General features: G+C 38.5%; 1 protein-coding gene across 1 annotated transcript in view; it reads right to left on the reverse strand.

The window, feature by feature from the left end:
- Positions 1-3153: 3153 nt before the first annotated feature.
- Positions 3154-21690, reverse strand: part of WDR49 (WD repeat domain 49) — a 128790-nt gene continuing 110253 nt past the window's right edge. Inside the window, exon 18 of the mRNA XM_032836090.1 lies at positions 3154-3431. Within this exon, the coding sequence (XP_032691981.1) occupies positions 3301-3431 (131 nt within the window). The 3' untranslated portion in view covers positions 3154-3300. The remainder of the gene's footprint in view (positions 3432-21690) is intronic.

Consider the following 21690-nt stretch of genomic DNA (forward strand, 5'->3'; position numbering starts at 1 on the left):
AGTCGGATCATTTAACTTTGCCTAATAAATCACTGCATTTTACGTGCCTTCACTCCAGAAAGCTGATGGCAGAAGAAGTGTATCCTACTGATATGTGTATATCCGGTGTCTGTATCAGTCCCTTACATGTGTCTTAAATCATTGGTTGGGCAGGTGGACGGATGAGTGGAATGGATGAAGACATGGAGGGTTGGGTATATGGATGGGGAGCAGAGCCTCCACAAAGTATTTGGTACCCATATTATATCTCTTTAACATCTTAATATTCCTTTAAATATCTGGAAATGTGGCTCAGATTTCACTCCACTGTACTGTCATCCATCTATAATTCAAAAGTCATATGTTCAAAGTTTGACATGATGGATTATCTAATCAAACCTCCCAACCAGTGCAAGAATTCTCTGCAACATCCTTGTGAGAGAGTTATTCAACTGCCAGAGCATATCAAGAAATCCTTTGTTCCAAGGCATCCTTTCTCATTTTTAAAAAATAATTGACTTTGAAATACTTTCAAATTTACAGAAAAGTTGCTGGTATAATATAACGAACTAGCATCTCCTTCTCTCTGTGTTTCCCTGGTTGTTAACATTCCACCACATATGTGTGCTCAGTCTAATATCTAACCTTTCTCTCCCTCTTCCTCTCATACAGATGCAAAAAAATATAAAAACTCACATATATTATGTATCTAATACATATATATGGTATATGTGTGTGTATACACAATTATAATCAGTATTTTCTGAATCATTTGAGAGCAAGCTGCAAACATAATTTATTAATCACTCTTAACCATGTCTTCCTTCCTCCCCTCCCCTTTTTCTTTTTTTAATCTTTTTTTTTCTTTCTTTTTCTTCCGCCCACCCTCCCTCCTTTCCTTCCATCCCTCCCTTTCTCTGTCTCTGTCTCTCTATTTGCAACCATGAATTCACAGGGGTATCTCTAACCCAATCTAACATCTCCGGGGTCTTTCTACTTTTCCTACTTTAATATGTTATAAATATCATCTATAAAAATGAGATACTTGCCTCTCATCCTCAATACACTCACTGATTTATTCATTTACTTACTAAGTATCGATTTGCTCAATGTAACCAACCTCCCTACTATGCTGGCTGTCTCCTCCACTTACCTCTCTGCCTTTCTACCACCTAAATCCCCCTCTCACTGCCCAGTCCCAGGCTCATGGATCCAGTGAGATTCTCTGCTGGGTCTTTTCTCTGTTCCTCCTCCTTCCTTTCATAGCCAAGCAGCAGGCCTACCACCAATTTCTCTGCACCAAGATGGGAAGGAGAGGGAGGATGAGACAACTCTTCCCGTTTTAGTCAGTATTAGGAAGCAGTTCTAGACTCTGCCTTCTTAAAATTGTGTTCATTGTTTCAACTTCTACTCTTTTTCTTCATGGCAGCTTTGAAATATTTGAGAATAGGTTATGTCTCGCATGAATTCTCTTTCTTATGCCAGACTTCCCCACTTCTTTACCTGTTCTGCAACATGGTCTCCAGAGCCTTTATCTCTCTGGTAACATTCTCCAACATTTGTTGATAGATGCAAATATATGTTTCTTCTATACCTTTTCTGTATGTGATTGCCATTCAAGGGGAGAGAAAAGCAGTATATGTAGAAGTCACAGTGCCTGACCAGGATGCACCTAACTGTAGCTGGAATAGGCAGCATCTTCTAAAACCTTTCCTCTGTCACCCTCTCCACCAACTGAAACATTTGCTTCACTGATGCTAGAAATTCTATTGCTGGAGATCATTCCATTGACTTTATAGTAATAAAAAGAAGTGAAGGAAAAGTTGAAGTGAGAACCATGGTCTTTGGAGTAAAACAGACCTGGACTCCAATCTCAACTCTGCCATAGACATTTGGGCATTCTTCTGATGGATCCAAATCTCAGATTTTAACCCTAAAATGATTCTTGGGAGGCTTAAACAGAAAGAAGTTTTACGGTTACTGAACAGAGTATGTTCCTATATATTGTTAGTTCTTTAATTGCATGCTATACCAAAATTCCTCTTAAAATACCACATTTGGGGGGCACCTGGGTGGCTCAATGGGTTAAGCCTCTGCCTTTGGCTCAGGTCATAATCTCAGGGTCCTGGGATCGAGCCCTGCATCAGGCTTCCTGCTCAGTGGGGAGCCTGCTTCCCTCTCTCTCTCTCTCTCCCTCTCTGCCTGCCTCTCTGCCTACTGGTGATCTCTGTCAAATAAATAAATAAAATCTTAAAAAAAAAAAACACATTTGTCCAAGAACTCTTTAAAATGCAAATGTGTAGTAAATAATTAAAGTTATATGAATGAATTTATTAATTACTCTTACAGAACAGTAAATAAAGAAGCATAAGAATACTGGTTACCTTGTAGATGATGATATTTATAAAGAAAAATGGATAGAAAAAGTGAGGCATTGTGTTTCAGAGCCAAACATTTCCTACTTGAGCTTCTACATAGAGTGAGTCCTAAATATATATAGCTTCAGTCTCTTTGACTTTTTATTTCCAAGGTTATTACCTCTTTGGTTGTGCTATGCCTCTCAATAATATGTAAAACCAAATACAGGAGTAGAACATATGCAGTAATTTCTCAGTAAGTACACAGAAGAATAGATGTAAGTCTATGACAATGAATGGAAACAGTCCTACTGACATTTACAGAATCATTTAAAAAAAAACTAGAGGGGCACCTGGGTGGCTCAGTTGGTTAGGCATCTGCCTTCAGCTCAGGTCATGATCTCAGGGTCCTGGGATCAAGCCCCGCATCAGGCTCCCTGCTCAGTGGGGAGTTTGCTTTGCCCTCTCTCTCTGCCTCTCTGCCATTCCTGCTCTTACTCTAAGTAAATAAATAAAATCTTCAAAAATATTAAATAAAAGAAACTAAAAAGTGTGTAAATACGTAGAAATGGCTTTCTCGGTTAAGTTTTCTGATAGTCACTGTGTTTGTGTTTTTCATATTTAACTTCAAGGCAGCTTTTACAATAAAAATTGATCAAAAAGATTTGTCTGTCAAAGTAACCAGAAGTGCAACTGGTTAGAATACATTGTTCTGAATATGTACATTTTTACATAAAACCACTTGAGAACAAATGATGCCAGTTGTTACTGCCTCCTCTTTAATCGATCTTTTATTGAGAATACACAGAAAGTGATGGATAAAAGCAGCACTAAGACATTGTCTGAAAACAAAATTTCCTGAAGTTTAAATATAAAGTAAAAGAATGGTGCAGAATTCTTGATTCCTTATATGTGTTCTATATTCATACTTCATGTGACAATGAAATATTTATTTCTCTTTCAATTATAATTGCTTCTTATTTCTTTTTATCTTCACTTCACTACTTGTTTCTTGACATAATTGCTTGGCTCTTCGTTCCCGATCCAGAATTTCTTTGGGGAACAGGTTTTTCTCATCAAATACAGCTTTCAAAGCTACGAAATGATGAAGAAAATGGCATGGAAATTATACTTGGTAAGAGACTCAATTAAATGAAATAGTGGGGAGAAAATTCTTGTTTCAATTCATCTGAAAATTTGTATGTTTCTAAAACCAAGAGTGTATTTGGGGGAATTTTCTCTGAAGCTCCTGCTATTCCTTTGACTTCAATTTAAATTAAAAAGTTAAATTTTCACAGAGTTTGTTCTATTAATGTATTTATATCATGATAGAGATCCACCATTTCACAGTAGAAGACTAAAGAAGCTTGTGTTTTCCACTTTTGCTTTTTAATCTACTTAACAGCTATCAAAGACTCATAAAAAGCCAAGAACAAATTATTCTGTATTGAAATAAGACAATTAAAATAATCAAAACACAGTTTGACTGTCTGCATGACTAAACAAGTGCATCTGCAATCATGTCCTTGTAAGATTCTTGGATCTGCAGGGATCTGTGGCTTCAGAAAAAAAGAGCCAAATTATCCCCATGAGTGGCTATATTATGCATCAGTGAGAAGTAGGAGGAAATTGTGCCACGCATTCAAGAAAATAATTTTGGCCTTTTGCTTAATTTTATCATTTCAACAAATGTTTACTGAATGTATATTATGCACAATGTTCTATGCTCAGGCGTAAATGGGGCACAAATATGACTAAGTCACAGACTTTCTTCCAACTGGTAGAAAGGAGGAACAGTGCCCAAATAACCAAAAGTTCAAGTACAATAAGATACAGTTCTAAGAAAATATGAGCAACAGAAGATGTAGTGAAACATATCAAGAAATTCTAAGAAAATGCAGAGATCAGAGGAAAAGCTTTAAGGATTTAAACACTATTTGACGTAGATATTGAAGTCCAGGTAGGATTTTAAGTTGATAAGAACGACCATGGACATGAGGAAGAGTTGGCAAGGGGGGAAGGAAATGTCAGCTAGAGGGAACAAAGTAAATAAATGTGTGGAGAAACAAGAGCCCTTATTTGGATTATTCCGGATAATTCAGTACAATGTGACCGAAGTTCAAAATATAGAGAGAATGAGGTTGGAGCAAGACAAAGGAACACTTTAAATGCTGAACCCAAGGAATATGACATAAACTACAGAAAAGTTGAACAACCTCACAGTACCATGCCATCTTTATATATTTGGAATGGGGAAAAAAAAAAAAAAAAAACCCTCTCCACTTCCCATGCCAACATGATTATATAAGTCAATATCTTTCCACTTTTTCTCTTAGATATTATATAAGAACAACAGGGAAAATGAGAAAAATATAATTTGGCAAACAGACTCCACATGAGTAAAGCCCAAAGATAGAGGTAAATTGCAGCCTGCAAAATGTGGAGAAGGGCAAGAGCTCACAGTGGGCAGAAGTTACGCAAGAGAAAGTGATGAGTATGGAAAGTGTAAGAATGCCAGCTGCCATAGCATCTCAGAAAGTTCTAGCAAAAAGACGCACACTAAAGGTGAGGAGCCCACCCTGTACTACAAATACTTTATCTTTCATTCATATCGATGGATGTAAACAGAGGTGAATAAGGCTGGAAGCAAAGGCTCTCCACAATACCCCATTATATTCAGAGATGAGGCAGGACTACATAAAGAATCATGCACATGAGCCATTTTTTGCTAAGAACAGTCTGCCCCCACAGGTTGTAAAAATTGAAGGCCATTCCAATCCCATGTCACAAGCTCTCGTCTCAGTACCTACTATAAATTTCAAGTCTAAAAACCCCAACTCATTAAGACTAAATAATTAAGAGAGGAAATAAACTTTTTTTTAAAAAAGTGGCATATCAGGGACACAGAGGACTATAAGCAAAATTAGAACCATAACAAAACAATTTTTAAAAAGAACTAATCAATACACAGACCACCACCAGAAAAATATTGCCATTGGCCAGATACATACTGTTATTGAGCACTTCGTCACAAATTAAATTTTAAAACTTGAAAGAGCATTTACCTCTGTGAAGCAAGATCACAGAACAGAAGTGAAAGAAGTCAGGAAATGGCACAACAGGAAGTGAGAAAGTGAGCTGGCAGAACTCAGGAAAAATCTCTCGAGCAAGAATAGACTATGGGGCAACATAAGGGGGAACAGAATTTACAGATGAGAGAAGCAAAAATAACAAGATGAAAAGTAAGAGAAGATATGAGAGTGGAAAGTGATACTGAAAAAGAAATAGATCCAACAACACAAGCATCACCTGAGTCCTTAAGAAAGAATGCCAGAGCAAAACAAATATTTGAAGGCATCATGTATGAAGATTTCCTTACATCAGAGACAATATGACATATACAGAAAGGACATACGGTGGCACCAGGAAGTAAAGAGTGAGAATAGTCAAACAAAACAAATCTTAGTAAGATTATTAGACTTCAGAGAGATTCATTTGGCAGTCAGACAAAATGATCAAGTCACTCAAAAGGAGAAAAATGGATATCTTACATTATCTATCTTCATAGTAATGATCGATACCAGAAGGCAGTAGAGCATCACCAACAAGGAAATCAAGGAAACAATGTGTGAGATATGGATATGATACAGACTGAAACCGTGCCACAAATCTTAGAGTTACAAAGAGTTTCAACATGCGGGGAATTCAGGGACTGGTGTTTCTAAAAGAACTTTTTGAGGAAATTTCTACAAAATAAATTAGTACATAACTGAGGAAAATTTAGGAAAAAGGGTTAATAGTGAGCCCTGAATGTTTTTAAAAGTAGAAGTGGGTGGGCACCTGGGTGGCTCAGTGGGTTAAAGCCTCTGCCTTTGGCTCGGGTTATGATCCCAGGGTCCTGGGATGGAGCCACACATCGGGCTCTCTGCTAGGCAGGGGAGCCTGCTTCCCTTCCTCTCTCTCTGCCTCTCTCTCTGCCTACTTGCGATCTCTCTCTCTCTGTCAAATAAATAAATAAAATCTTTAAAAAAAAAAGTAGAAGTGGGATTAAAATAATATTCAATTTAGGATAACAAAACAGAAGGTAGAAGCCATATGCCTGACAAGGTAGAAATGATAAAACTAACAAAAACTGGAAGAGTGAGGGAGAAGCAGCTTCATTCATGATAAATCAGTGACAGCTAAGAGGACTTAAGACAACAAGTCATAATGGCCATAGAAGTAAATGTAACAAAATAAAATCAGCTCAAAGAAAGATCGAATTATTGAATAAAATTAGTTAGTAGAAAAGAAGAGGAATGAAGAAACATGCTCATTTTATCATCAATCAGCATGGATGTAATAGTTACTGTCCTAGAAAACTGAAGGGCTAGAAGAATTATATAAATGTATGAGTATAAAGGTACCACTAGAACAAAATATATAACACCCTCCTGAAGTAAAAACAACAAAAAAATTACAGATCCAGTGAAAACTTTAAAAAACATATAAATAATACATGGCATAAAAGAGTGTGAGAAGTACCAAACCAAAATATCTAGTATATTGATCAATTTAAATGTGCCCAATTTCATGATAAAAAAATGTCATTTTAGTTGGATCAAAAGTAAAACCCAACATGCATTTAAATGAAGTGATTCTAAAAATTTGAAATAGAAGGAAGGATTAGAAGAGCATAGCAGGCAAATCCAAACCCAAAGAAAGCAAGAAGTCAAAATCTAAAATCATCAATGTATAGAGAAAACCTCTGAGAATACACAGAGACTTGGAGAAGTGGGTGCCAGAAGTAGGTGATACTGGGAACTGGACAAGTCCGTATCGAGGAAGTGAGGGAGACTTCTCACTGGATAATTTTTTATGTGCTCAATATTTGATTAGTGTGTATTTTGTTTTCTTGCAATAGGACAAAAATGAACAAACCTAGAACTACCTCTTAAGCAAAGCTACAAATGAAAATACTTTGCATTTGCCTAATACCAGCAGTACAAGGTCTATGGATTTCTGTACATCAGTTGATTCTGTCCCGTATGACTGTAAATTAGCATTTGAGAATCACGAGTCATTCTGAATGCCTTAGAGCTCTCCTGAGATCCACTGTGAAAGCTAGAATGTTCCTTTTGAAATAAACTCTCGCTGTTTTACTGATATATTTCTCAACTACATGAGGAATTTGCATCACAATTGACTGGGTTTTAGGACGGTGAACCAATGACTAACTGATAGGCGCTCGCAGATCTAAAAAGAGGCAGTCTTACCTGAATAATTAATTTTTTTGAGTTAAAAAATGTGATAAAAAAATTCACATACAGGGGCAGATCCTTGATCCCTAGGCCCAAAGCTTACAATTTGGGGAGGTCTCTAAAATACATGTATATAAAACTACAGATACGTAATTATTCATAAAAATAGCTATTTATTCAGAATGAGAAAATCAATCTCAGCAAACTATTGAAGTTTTAGAGTTGGGTCCTTTTCTTCTGAGATCTTTTTTAGGAAAGGCACCTGAAATGCTTACCCAGAAAAGCTGCCTGCTTGCAATCTGGCTTCCACTTTTCCCTGGAACACTAAAACTCCCAGCAACTACTAATACTCAAAAGAGATGAGGCCCATTAAGCAACCTCTTGGCCTTACTGGCAAACTCTTTCATGTTGCAAAAATGATGTCATTAACCTAACACCTTCTAAACGGGTAATACTGATCAATTCCTCTTACTATTCAGAGTAACAACATCTGCTAGGTTAATGGCATAATGCTGTCATACGATAATGTGAGTGAGTCTGCAATGATTGTGTGAAACATCTAAGAGACCATTAACGTTTATTGAGCTTGTTTAAGATTATAAAGGAATGTCTTTAACCTTGCTGTGATAACTTGCTTTCTTGAAGTATTAACTGGCAAGGCTAAAGTTCCCAATTATTCAATCAAACATTAATCTAGGTGTTGTTCTGAGGGGATTTTGCTGATGTAATTAAACTCCCTAATCAATGGACTTTAAGTAAAAGAGATTATCCAGGATAATCTGGGTGAGTTTCATGGAATTTCATTCTGTCCTCTCTGTCTGCAGAGGAGAGCTTTAGATGAGTGCTCAGTCTGCCCAGGATCTTCCCTTCCCAATTTAGCCCTACTCATTTTGGACTTGCTCAGTTAGCCCCCACAATCCCATAAGTAAATTCCTTGTCATAAATTTCAATATATGGTCCTGCTGGTTCTGCTTTCCTGAACTCTGATTGATACACTTGCCATAAAGTACATTGTTTACCTCAAGACAATTGTGAAGGGCAAAGTGTTCTCCTTGAGTCAAACAAACTGGTGTGTCAAGGTTGGTGGTTTGTGACTAGAGTCTGTTGGTTATTCCTTGTAAAGAAAACACATGTTTATTCAAATGTATAGCTTATCCTAAAGCCCTCTCAATTCCCACATAGGTGCTATGTGAGACCTCAAGTCTCAAACTTGTTTTCTGGGCCAACAACTTTTAATCTTAAAGAGTAGTTCTCTTAGAAGGGCTAGTAACAGCTAACATATATGGCCTCTGAAGGCTTCTATTCACTTAAACTCAAAGTCTTTGTCCAGGCTGCATGACCCCACATAATGTGATCCCTATCCACGCCCCCCTCAACTTCATCCTGTACTAGTCTCCATCTCTCTCATACTACCCCAGCAACAGTAACTTTCTTTCTAACCCCAGAACACGTCAACCCTGTTCTCAACTCAGTAGCTTTACACTTCTGAACCTTGTCCTTGGAGTGTCCTGCCCCTAACACTTCATGAGACTGCTTTTCTATCTTTCAGATTCAGACAAAAAAAGTGGAGGAAACTTCACTGATGCTCCCCTAGTCATGTCTTATCACATTATTGTGCTTTATTTTCTTCATAACTCTTATTAATATCACCATCCAAACTTATCTTCATATACTTATTATCTGTCTCTCCCCTGGGGGATAAACTCAATAAAACCAAAGACCTTGTCTGCCATCATATCTCATATTCCCATAGCACCCAACAGAGCATCATGGGAGGACTTCAAAAAATATATTTTTTGAATAAATGGACAGGTGAGTGAAGATACCTCCAAGAATACAAATTGGGCTAGGTTGGGTGGGCTCACTTCTCAAAATATGGAATTCTTGCATTCCAGAGACTGGATGGCTCTGTAATGATGAAAGAAAGATGGTTCACCATGTCATATATCCATATATGCATCCACTTACCACAGCCCTTAAAATCGACATCTAGCGTTATTGGTAACCATTTACACTTACTATTTCCTACCTGGGAAAATATGACATTTATATATATATTCATTACTTCGTTCTATAGCTGGCTGCCCAACAAGGTTTGTTATAATGATACCCAAAAGGTGTTTTAAAAGTCATGAAAATGAAAGATATGGTGGTCATGAAGGTATTAAAACATTTTTTATTAAAACATTTTCACTGAAATAAAATGATTTGATAAACTTTATAAAGCAAAGCTGATCTTTTGTCATCTGATGCTTCCCTTGTCCCCTGATTAGCAACGAACTGTATCAGACAAACAATAGTGGCAAAAACCTCACAAAGGCTCCCTAGCAAGAAAGGACTTGATGGCCATCTAAATAGAAACACTGCAATGACCAGCTGTTGTTCATCAATGAATATCTAGTATTCTGAAAACTTTCTAATTCACATCCTTTATCCTATTTTATTCTAAGTCCTCTAGATAAGTGCTTTTCAAAATACGATGTGTGCAAGAATTACCCAGAAATCTTGTTAAAAGGTAGATTCTGATTCAATAGCTCTGAGTTGGGGCCTGTGATGCTACATTTCTAACATTATCCCAGGTGGTGCTCACGCTATTATCCACTGCCCATGTCTTGACACCAATCTTCTCATTCCTGAATCTAGACTCTAGAGCAGTATTACCAAGTTGTCATTTAATTTCAGCAATCACTGAGTAATAATCAGGTAGCAAAGCAACAGGTTGTTGGCAGGGTGGTGAGGACTGGTTGAAATTCTTTAACGGTCTTCATATAACTCTTACATAATAGTAGTTTAGGACCTGTTGAACTTTTTTTTTAAAGACTCAATTTTTTTTTTAATTTTTAATTTTAATTTATTTGGGCCTTATACAGGGATAAAGACTCAATTTTTTTAAGAGCAGTTTTAGGTTTAAAATAAAATTGAAAAGAAGGTACAAAGATTTCGCATATATCCCTGCCCCCACACATACTTAGCCTCTCCCTTTGTCAACATCACTCACCAGAATAGTATAGTTTTTCCCAGGGATGAATCTACATTGATTCATCATAATTGCTTGAAGTACATTGTTTACCTATGGGTTCACTACTGGTGGTATACATTTTATAGGTTTGGACAAAAGAGTAATGGCATATATCCTCATTGTTATGTCACACAGAGTATTTTCACTGTCCCCCAAAAAATCCTCGGTGCTCTTCCTTTTCATCTCTTCTCCTCTTTTCTGGCAACCACTGCTCTTTTCACCATAGTTTTACCTTTTCCAGAATGTCATGTATTTGGAATCATCACTATGTCCTTTCTCAGGCTAGCTTCTTTCACCTAGTAATATTCATTTAAGATTCCTCCATGTGTCTTTTCATAGCTTCATAGCTCATTTCTTTTTAGAGCTGAATAGTACCCCATTATCTGGATGTGCCACAGTTTATTTATATATTCACTTATTGAGGGACATCTTAGTTGCTTCCAAATTTGGGCAGTTATGAATAAAGTTGCTTTAAACATCTACGCACAGGCCTTTGTGTGAACATAAGTTTTCAGCTCCTCTGGTTAAATACCAAGAAGCATGATTGTTGGAATATGTAGTAAGAGTATGCTTCCTTTTGTAAGAAACTGCCAACTGTCTTCCAAAAGAGCTGCATCACTTTGCCTTCCCACCAGAAACGAATGAGAGTTCCTGTTGTTCCACATCCTCATCAACGTTTGGTATTGTCAGTGTTCTGGATTTTGGCCATTCTAATAGGTGAACAGTGATATCTCATTGTTGTTTTACTTTGCATTTCCCTAAAGACATAGTGGAACATCTGTTGAACCTTTTAAAAATGTTTTTCACATATTAATGATGTCTGTCTTCTAGGATCCAAATTTTGATACGTGTGTGTGTGTGTGTGTGTGTGTGTGTGTGTGTGTGTGACTTTCAAGATGATTTGTGCCATTATATAAAGATATAAATAATAGGAAGGAATTCCACTTCTAAGATGTCTCTTTTATCCTCATTCTTTAGTTATCTAAAATTTCCTGGAGTATATCATGTGCAACAATCTCTCACTTCTTACTTAGAATGAATATATCTATATATGCTTTCTTTTTGTATTATAATTATTTGTTCCAATAAGAACTTTTCCAGAAATATCAGGGACTTTCTTTCCTTTTGGTACTACATTTAAGATTTTATCCAAAAGCAAAGATACAGTGAGTTAGATTTTTACCAGCAGTCTATGTGCATATTTTCATCATAGTTTAAGAACTATATAGAGAATTTTGTGTCACAATGAAAACCACAAATTGTCAGATCCACCATTTTTTAATTATTTTGTCCCTCTTTTTAAATTGCAGGTTACCAATGGATACACAAATTCTGTCTCATCTGGTAGAGTTTAAATTGACTTCCTCTCCTTCTTTGGAAAAACCAGTTTCAGAACCGACCTGTAGATGGACTGGAGATTTTTTTTTTTTTTAATTTATTTATTTGTCAGAGAGAGAGAGAGAGCAAGCACAAGCAGGCAGAGTGGCAGGCAGAAGCAAAGGGAGAAACAGGCTCCCTGCCGAACAAGAAGCCTGATGTGGGACTCCATCCCAGGATGCCGGGTGCATGACCTGAGCCGAAGGCAGCCACCCAACTGACTGAGCCACCCAGGCGTCCCTTGACTAGAGATTATTAACATGAACAAATTGCCAATTTTTACAGATGTGTAATTCTTCCAGTTTCATTTAGTTTCTGACTACAATAGTCCAAAGTAAGCCTCCCCATTCTTCTCACACCTGACTACAACTGAGAACCAAAACTCGACAGCTCAAATCCCTGTCTAGACCCTACATGCCTGTAGCTGTCCTTTTCTCGCAGGATCTCCAGAACCCAGAACAACTGACCTTTGTCTCCAACTCACAATGTATGGTTCAACTGGTTTTACAGAAGCAACACCAAGAAGAATCCTTGAAAGACTACTTCTGAGATGCTGCTTTGTCCCCCCAGAAGGTTTATGATCACCTCTGGGTTGTTCCATGATGAGCAGTATTTCCGGAACAAAAGCAGGGGACTGACAATGTCAAACTTTACATGAGCCCTGCACTCCTGGAAAGCAGAGACAGTTAAGAAATTCCTCTTCTCTTTCGTGTCATACTCTGAGATAAGACCCTCTGTACCCTTCCCCAGAAGTCTAGTAAGACTCATGGATTCATGAACCTGCCTCTGTAACAGCTCAAGCCTGCTTCCTTTTCTCTCAGAGTTCTTTAACAGATACTCTCCCTATGCAATAACCTGCAACAAAATCATATCTTTAATTGTCCCACTCATTTTGCCTCTGACAGAACAACAACAAGAACCACACAATTCACCTGAGGTACCACTAATGCAGCATTTTCCCTACACTGGAAATTTTAAAGATTTTACAGATACAGTATGAATGGGTTCTAGGGATTTGCAGGTGAAACCTGACCCACACACATTTCTAAGTCTTTGCCAGGTTTTTGAATAAGGCATATCAAAGAGGGATTTCAAGCTGTTTGAGAACCCACAGGGAACAACTTGGAAGCTAAAGAGGGAGTATGAAAGATGTTTTAACTTGAAAGGAAAAGAAAGAGAATACAAAAGGACATTAAAAACCCAGTAGGTAAGACTAAAAAGTCACCAGGGGATTATGGAGTGTTTGAAAACTGTCCCTAGTTCCAAGTGATAGTTTAGAATATTGGAAGTAAGTCTGGCAGAATGCCTCTCATCACACAATTGCCAAATAACCTTCCACACACTGTAATTTTTGGGATTGCAGGAGTGTGTGTAAAATGCAACACAAAGATCTAAGGTAGACTGTGGTAATGAAAATGTGAAGGGGGGTATGTTGGTAATTGAGTTTTTTAAGTGCTGTTTTACAATAACATTTTTTTTTAATCCAGCGGCATCCTCCTGAAAAGGAGATGAACAATTTTCAATGAAGTGATAAAAATGGGTAATATTATAGTAAAATGGGTAATATTATAGTAAAATGGCTGATTTCAGAAATAAGTATAAGAATAAGCTGCCTAGGGGCACCTGGGTGGCTTAGACGGTTAAAGCCTCTGCCTTCGGCTCAGGTCATGGTCTCAGAGTCCTGGGATCAAGCCCCGTATCAGGCCCTCTGCACAGCAGGGAGCCTGCTTCCTCCTCTCCCTCTGCCTGCCTCTCTGCCTACTTGTGATCTCTCTCTGTCAAATAAATAAATAAAATCTTAAAAAAAAAAAAAAACAAGAATAAGCTGCCTAGGTGATTCCTTCCTATTCAGTTTTCCCTCCTTTCCCCTATGATCCTCTGTGCTATTCCTTATATTCCACATATCAGTGAAACCGTATGATCATTGTCTTTCTCTGATTGACTTATTTTGCTCGGCATAAGACAAACCATGAGTGACTCTCAACTACACAGGGAACACACTGAGGGTTGCTGGAGGAGAGGTGGCGGGGGAGGTTGGAGTAATAGGGTGATGGGCATTAAGGATTAAGGCTCTGTGATGGGATGAGCATTGGGTGTTATACGCAGCTGATCAATAACTGAACTCTACATCTGAAACTAATAATGTGCTGTGTGTTGGCCAACTGAATTTACAAAAAAGAATACGCTGCCTAGGGAACATGATTTGAATGCTATTTGAACAAGGGAGATGACACCTAGAAATAGTAACAACACGAACAACTGAATAACGTGGACATTCCTCATGTAGGGCCCATCTCTTACTAGTTACGTGAGACCAGCTAACTCATTTGAACTCTTCAGGTCTATGCTCCAGATTCTTTATGTCAATGCCAGAGTTTAGGCCATAGACTCCTCTTACAGAAAATAAGGACAATAATAGCTTCTATAGCATAAAGCTGTTAAGTGGACTAATATTGGAATAATAACAGTAAAATATTATCAATAAAGAAAATGTATCAAATTCTTATTAGGTATCAGGTCCTATGCTAGGGGCTTCACCTATATTATTTCACTTAATGTTCACAGCAACCTTACGAGGGCAGTAACTAATAAGATGCCCATTTTTAGTTGAAGAAACTAAGGCACGGGAAGTTAATTGACCTGTTCAAAGTCATACAGCTAGCAAGCGGTAGAGTCTTGATTTGAAGACGAGGGTATGCTTGAAATAATTGCCTTTATACCATTATTGCTTTGAGTCTCCCAAGTTCTATTCCCTTTATAAATGGAAATTCTCCCAAAAGACAACCATAGCCATTAATACCTTATAACGTAATGGGAATACTGACAGCAATTTCAAAAGATCCAAAATAATGTAAAAGGCCAGGAATGGGAGGAAAAGAGCATGAAGATACAGTTAAGAGGATAATATGCCAGTTATTAATATATTGCCCCTCAGCTCCAAATCCACTCTTCACTGCTTACTTTGGCATAATGGACTACAGCCCTGTAAATATCTCTTTTGCCAGTTGGTTGATGCTGATCCCTGTCACGAGAGGACCCTAGATGGACACTGGAGAAGTGGATTTCTCTCCCAGGTGGGTGCTCGTGTCACCATGCTCCTGCAGTGCAGTTTCTCTAGCAGTTAGATTCCTACAGCATGATTTCCCCCAGGACCAAGTCCACACAGAGGCTTTCCCAGCTCCAGACGCCCATGGTACAAGCATGGCGACCCCACAGCCCAGAACTAGCAGCATTCCTTGTCACCTGTCTGGCACCACCTGGTGAATGGCTTTCCTGCTTACCCCAAGAGGGAAGTGGAGGTCTGCCAGTATGACTCCTCCCTGTGAACAGCCTCCACTGTACTCTTTTGGTGGCTTTGTAGTGAGTTCAGAGATGCAGCCCCTCCCTGTGGATGGCTTCTCATGTCACCCGAAAGCAGAATATCAGCAGTTCCGCCTGCGGCTGCTCTGCCACCTCACCATCCAGTGAGACACTGGCGAGCCCTCTCCTGTGGGGTCTGGGTGACCACCCCAGCTGGGAGGGGCATCTTCCTCGGTCTCCCTCAGGTCTGAGGGTGCAGTGGCTGTTTGTTAGATCTGATATTCCTGTGTTCTTTAGAGTTCTCTTTACCTTCTACTAGCCAATTTTCTATAACACCCATATATTATAGCTAAAATCAGAACAAGAAAGTGAACATAACAAGAACATAAACTCTGAAACATGTCTATACTTGCTCTTCAGTTACCGCCGTTCTTTCCTACTATAGTCAGTTTCTTGGAAAAGCGTGAGCTTTTCTTGGTTGATGTCCCACAAGCACCTCCATCTCAACGTATTTTGAAAACCATCTCTAAACCATCTTCTTCTCTTATATTTCCTCTCTTAATAATAGTCTCCTTTTTTGGACATAGTTTTCCAAGCTAGAAACCTGAGTCATACATGTGTTCACATCTCATCAAGGCACATAACCCTTTAAACTCAATCTCCTTAACATTTTTCAAATTTGCTATTTCCTTTCTAGGGTCTCCTTATCTTTAAAATAATAACACATACCATTTAATGAGTGTTTAGTTATGTACTAGTCACTGTGCTAAAGTCAGCTGTAGCATACAACTTCAAAATCAGGCATGGTTAGCCCCATTTTATACATGAGAAAGCTGAGACTTAGAGGTTTATGTAATTTGTCCATAAACAACTAGAGGAAGTCAAAGTAAGGATTCCAAAGCAGAGAGCCAGCTGCAAACAACTAGCTCCTAGTACTATAATATGCAGCCTTCCGTCCAGTCCCATTACAAAGCATTTATTACACAGTTTCCAGAAAGCTTTCTGAAATGGAAAACTGGTCATATCAGTTTCCTGTTTTAAACACTTCAATAGATTTTTTTTTTTTTTTTAATTTGAGAGAGAGCGTGAGAGGGTAGAAGGTCAGAGGGAGAAGCAGACTCCCTACGGAGCTGGGACCCTGAGGCAGGAATCGATTCCAGGACTCTGGGATCATGACCTGAGCTGACGGCAGCCACTCAACCAACTGAGCCACCCAGGTACCCCTCAATACAAATTTTGGTTTGGGATAGGATTTCTTTTTTAAGAGTTCATCTCACCTTTACTTTTGAAGAATATTTTTTGCCGAGTAAAGAATTTTAGGTTGGGGAGTTCTCCGCCCACCCCACCCCCCAACACACACACACTCCCTTTATTACTTTAAAAATGGTTTCTCCAGTGTACTCCCGGTGGCATGGTTTCTGGTCAGATGTATGCTGTCATTCTTGCCTTTATTCTTATTCCTTTTTGTTCTCTAGTGATTACTGAGGATTCTCTTTATCACTACTTTCAAAAACTTATTATGATGCATTATTATTTTTTTATATATTTTTCTTGGGTTTCCTTGAGTTTTTGTAATGTCTGCTTATAATTTGGGTAGGATTTAATAGGTAGTGGTATGTCATCCTTCTCATTGCACCAGACAGAAAAACAAACAAAAAAAGGTAAATTACAGAAATTAATATTTTAAAATCTATCAGAGGGTCGTGGAAGCAAAGATTATCAAATTAAAATTCTGGAGCTGGCAGAACCCTTCTTAGATGGGCTAAGATTGCCAAATATTTTCTTCCCTCTGTGGATTTATTCTGTCTGTACATTGCTAAGGAACAGGATTGCCATAGACAAAGAGACCTTTCTCAGGAGATGTAAAATCAGAAGAGTTCTGATGACTGTGGGTTGGTGTGATATGCTGGAATCTACAGAAAATCCATAATTATGGCCAGTATTCCCTACAGATGTTTTCTGAATGCTAGGGTGTTAGAGACTGTGGATTGGACTGGAGAGGCAAAGTAATATTCCTTGTAAATTTGCAGTACTTAGGAGACAAGATACCAATAAAAGAAGAAGCTTAAAACAGACATTTGAAATCAGAAATGGACTAAATCTAACTAAAGCTTTAACCAAGCACTGACCGAGCTCAATTCCTAATTGAATTAATGTGATCTGCCCTTCAGGTTCTCTGTCCAATTAAGGAAAAGGTAAACTATCTCTGGGAGAAAATAACATTAATTTTAGTATCTATAGATCAGACATACATAATTTCTGTCATACAATTTTAAAAAATGTACAAAAATTATAAGACTTGTAAAGGAGAAGGAAAACCATGAGGAAAAAATAGACGGTATAGAACCAGATCCCAAGATCATTCAGATATTGATGTTAGCAAGCCAAAGCTTTGGAATTACTGTTATAAATGTATTAAAACAGAAAATTTTGACAAAATGAATGAAAACATGAGTAATTTCAACTGAGAATTAGAATCTACATAAGAAGGGTTTCAAATGGCATCCTAGAACTGAAGAAAATGTATATGTGAAATCTGAAATTGGGAACTGATCACATGAGTTTAAGAGCAGACAGGCAAAGACAGGGTTAGTGAATTCAAAGCGAAGACTAGTCAATATAAAGTACCCAAAATAAAGCCCAAGGAAGAAAATAAAATGGACAGAAGAGAAGAATGTAAGAAACATTTACATTTATGACGGAAAAAATGTCTAACATATGCAAATTTGCAATCCCAGAAGGACAGAGATTTAGAATTAGAAAGAAACAATATACAAAATGATAATGGCTGAGAATTGTCCAAAACTGAAAAAAGATTTAATTGAGAATTCCTATCAACCCCAAACAATATAAAGACTGAGAAATGTGTATTTATATCCATCATGATCAAACTGCTCAAAACTAAAGATAAAGAGAAAAATCTTTAAAGAAGCCAGATTAAAAAAAAAAAAAAAGATACTACATCAAAGAAGCCACAATAATATTAAGAGCTGAATTTTAAACAGGAATTATGGGAGCAAGGAAACAATGGGACACTATCTTTAAAAAGCAGAAAGGGAAAAAAGCAACAACAACAACAAAAAAAGCCCAACACTACTATTTAGAGTTTTAAACCCAGTGACAATATCCTTCCAAAGCCAAAATGAAACAAGTGCATTTTTCAGACACATAAAAGCTAGGGAAATTACTCACCAGCCGATCCACATTATAAGAAATACAGCAGGACATTCTTCAGGCTGAAGAAAAATAATCTCAGTAGAAGCTTACTATTACAAGTAGGAATAAAGAGAACAGAATAGAGTATTGTAAACTCTGGAGAAATCACTAAAAGAGTAATACAAAGAGATACAAAAACAGAAGAATTAATAGAAGAGATGAAATGGAATAATTCAAAATACTTGACTAAAACATTCCAATGGGTTCTCCTTTCTGATAAAATAAATGCTAAGGTCTTTAGCATAGTACACGAAGTGCTCCATGATCTGGCCCTCATTTACCTATCTAGCCTTAATTCTGCCATGCCCCTTCTAGAACTAGCCATTTGGAACTATGCGTAGCTCACTTAGCACTCCTTACTCATACTACCTTACATTTGCATAAGCTACTCCTTTGCCAGAAATATCATTCCCCTTTTTTTCTTTTCTGACTAATAGCAACTTGACTTTTAGTATCTAGCTTGACCTAACCAGATTTCTAAAAAAAAAAAAAATCTATGAATCTCTATGTGGTCCCATGGAAGCCAGTGCATATCTTTATCACAGCCCTTGGTGTAAAACGTAATTATTCATTTCCTTAGCTATTTTGCCAACTAGTCTTCAAGATCTCTGAAGGCTGGGCCTCTACATGCTAAATCTTTGTTTCCAGCGTCCAGCACAGAGACCAGCCTGTGCACAGAGGCATTCAGTATCTACCTCAGAAAAGGCTAAAGATAGGGGCACCTGGGTGGCTCAGATGGTTAGGCTTCTGCCTTCATCTCAGGTCATGATCCTGGCATCTGGGGATCAAGCCCCACATCAGGCTCCTTGCTTAGCTGGGAGTCAGAGTCTCCTTCTCCTTTGCTGCTCTCCCTGCTCATGCTCTCTCTCTCCTTCTCTCTCTCTCTAATAAATAAATAAAAGAAATCTTAAAAAAAAAAAAAAGGAAAGGCTAAATACATAAATGAGCAAACATTATTGCAGTATCTGCTAGTTGAACACCATAGGATATCATACAAAGCCTGTTACAGTCCTCTGTCATCCTCAAGACCGTGATTTCTAAAAAGCACACCAGTACCTCAAACTCAACACATTCTAAACTCTACTCATGTGTGTCAGACTCACTTACCTAATGTCTCCCAGTGCAGCCACCTTGGAATCACGTAGATTTCTGCCCTACTTCATCCCTGACGTGCCTTTCCTTACACTATTTCCTTGATCTTGACTTTTTTTCCTCCTCCTTCACCCTGTGGACTCCTGCCCTTCCCAAGTGTGTGACCACCACTCAGCACTGCTTCTTATGCCCCAGCCACAGCTGGTCTGGCTTCTCCCTTGGTGTGTCCACAGAACATGGTATCACATGTCATGCATTCCATTGTCCTCAAAGTCTGCATCTGTCTCTCCCTTACATTGATGGAACTCTAAGAAAAAAAGAACTATTTTCATTTGCAGAGAAGGCAGGTAACTGGAAATACTGAAAGGAGAGCAAAGGATAAAAAGCTGAAGAAGAAAATTTTTAAAAAAGAAGTAAAACATCTTTAAAAAGAAAAAAACCAAAAAACTGTGGGGTGCCTGGGTGGCTCAGTGGTTAAAGCCTCTGCCTTCAGCTCAGGTCATGATCCCAGGGTCCTGGGATCGAGCCCCGCATCGGGCTCTCTGCTCGGCGGGGAGTCCGCTCCCTCTCTCTCTCTGCCTGCCTCTCTGCCTACTTGGGATCTGTCTGTCAAACAAATAAAATCTTTAAAAAAAAAAAAAAACTGTGGAAATTACAGGAAAAAAATATATTGCAAAATTCCAGGAGAAAAAAAATGTCTTTGAAAATGTATTACAGTATTTTAGGCATGTCTATTCAGCCGTCTACCCCCCACCTCCCCACACACATCCACCTACCCATAGGGAAGAATTCTCCTGCTGCAGACTGTACACGGCTCCTCACAGGAGTGCGGGAGCTTGCACCGTGAGGAGAGGTGTTTGCTGCCCTCACTGTTGACCTCTCCCGCTTTCTTGCTCCCCAGCTTTTGTATACTCCCTGTCTTCTATTCCTTCTCCCTCAGTTCTGATTGCTCCATCTTGGTTTCCTCCCCTGTAAATGTCCTATGTCTCTACTGTCTTTTTTTTTAAGATTCTATTTATTTGAAAGAGAGAGAAAGAAAGGGGTAAGGAGGGGCAGAGGGAGAGGAAGAAGCAGGCTCCCCCCTGAGCAGAGAGCCTGACAAGGGGCTCCATCCCAGGACCCCGCCCGAGATCGCGACCTGAGCTAAAGGCAGACGCTCAACCGACGGAGCCACCCAGGTACTCCTATGTCTCTACTGTCTTCACACTTTGTCCTTATTCTGTGGATCTTTTCTTACTGTCTGTTCCCCAGATTCTCTTCTGTCTGTGACTCAAGAGGATAAGTACCTCTCATGTTTATTCTTAAAAGATGAATCCTCCTGAGATTAGGGGGGTACAGGGTGATAGACTGAAAGCCCTGTCAGATGCACAAATGGTTATGTAGAGCCCCGAAGTTTACGGATTCATGGTTTTAAAAGAAATGAGCAGAAACCATTAGATGAACTTCGAGAGACCAGATAAATGATTGTAAGTTTAGAAAAGAAAAACTCTTGAGTAAAGGCAAAAGAAGGCTGATAATAATTAGACTGGAAACTATGGCAATGAGGAATGACAGCTGTACCTTGCACACAAAGTGGAATTTCAAAAAAATAAAAAAAAAGTTGACCAGCTGTTCTTCTTTCCCATAGGGAACCCAGCGAAGACGTGGGGCTAAAACGTCCTCCAGTGTAGACATAGAGAAATGCCTCCCTCCTACAAGGGTTATCCTTTCTCAAGGATGATGCTGACCTCTCATCTCAGACGATTTGAAAAGTTTAGAAACCACAGATCTCAGATGATTCGAGTTTAGTTCTGATCTTTTGACTGTGACAAGTTGGAAATATACGCTTTTCATTAATTATTTTAAATGAGTTCCCTGCAGTGTCCATATGCTCTCTGAGTGCGTCACTGAGATTCAGGTTGTGTTTCCTGCACCCCCTTAGGGCCTCTCAATGCGGGTAGGATTTCTCCACAGAAACTGTTCTTCAAATTCCTAGCAACTCGGAAGGCTCTAACCATCTGAAAAAGAGAGCATTCTTTTGCACACCTTGTTCCTGAATCTTCAGAGATCGTGCACTTCTATTTTTCTGAGAGAAGCTTTCTTGTCCTTTCATTATCTAAGCCCAGCACTG

This window comes from Lontra canadensis, unplaced genomic scaffold (genome assembly GCF_010015895.1).
Source record: "Lontra canadensis isolate GAN:19392208 unplaced genomic scaffold, GSC_riverotter_1.0 scaffold90, whole genome shotgun sequence".
NCBI lineage: Eukaryota > Metazoa > Chordata > Mammalia > Carnivora > Mustelidae > Lontra > Lontra canadensis.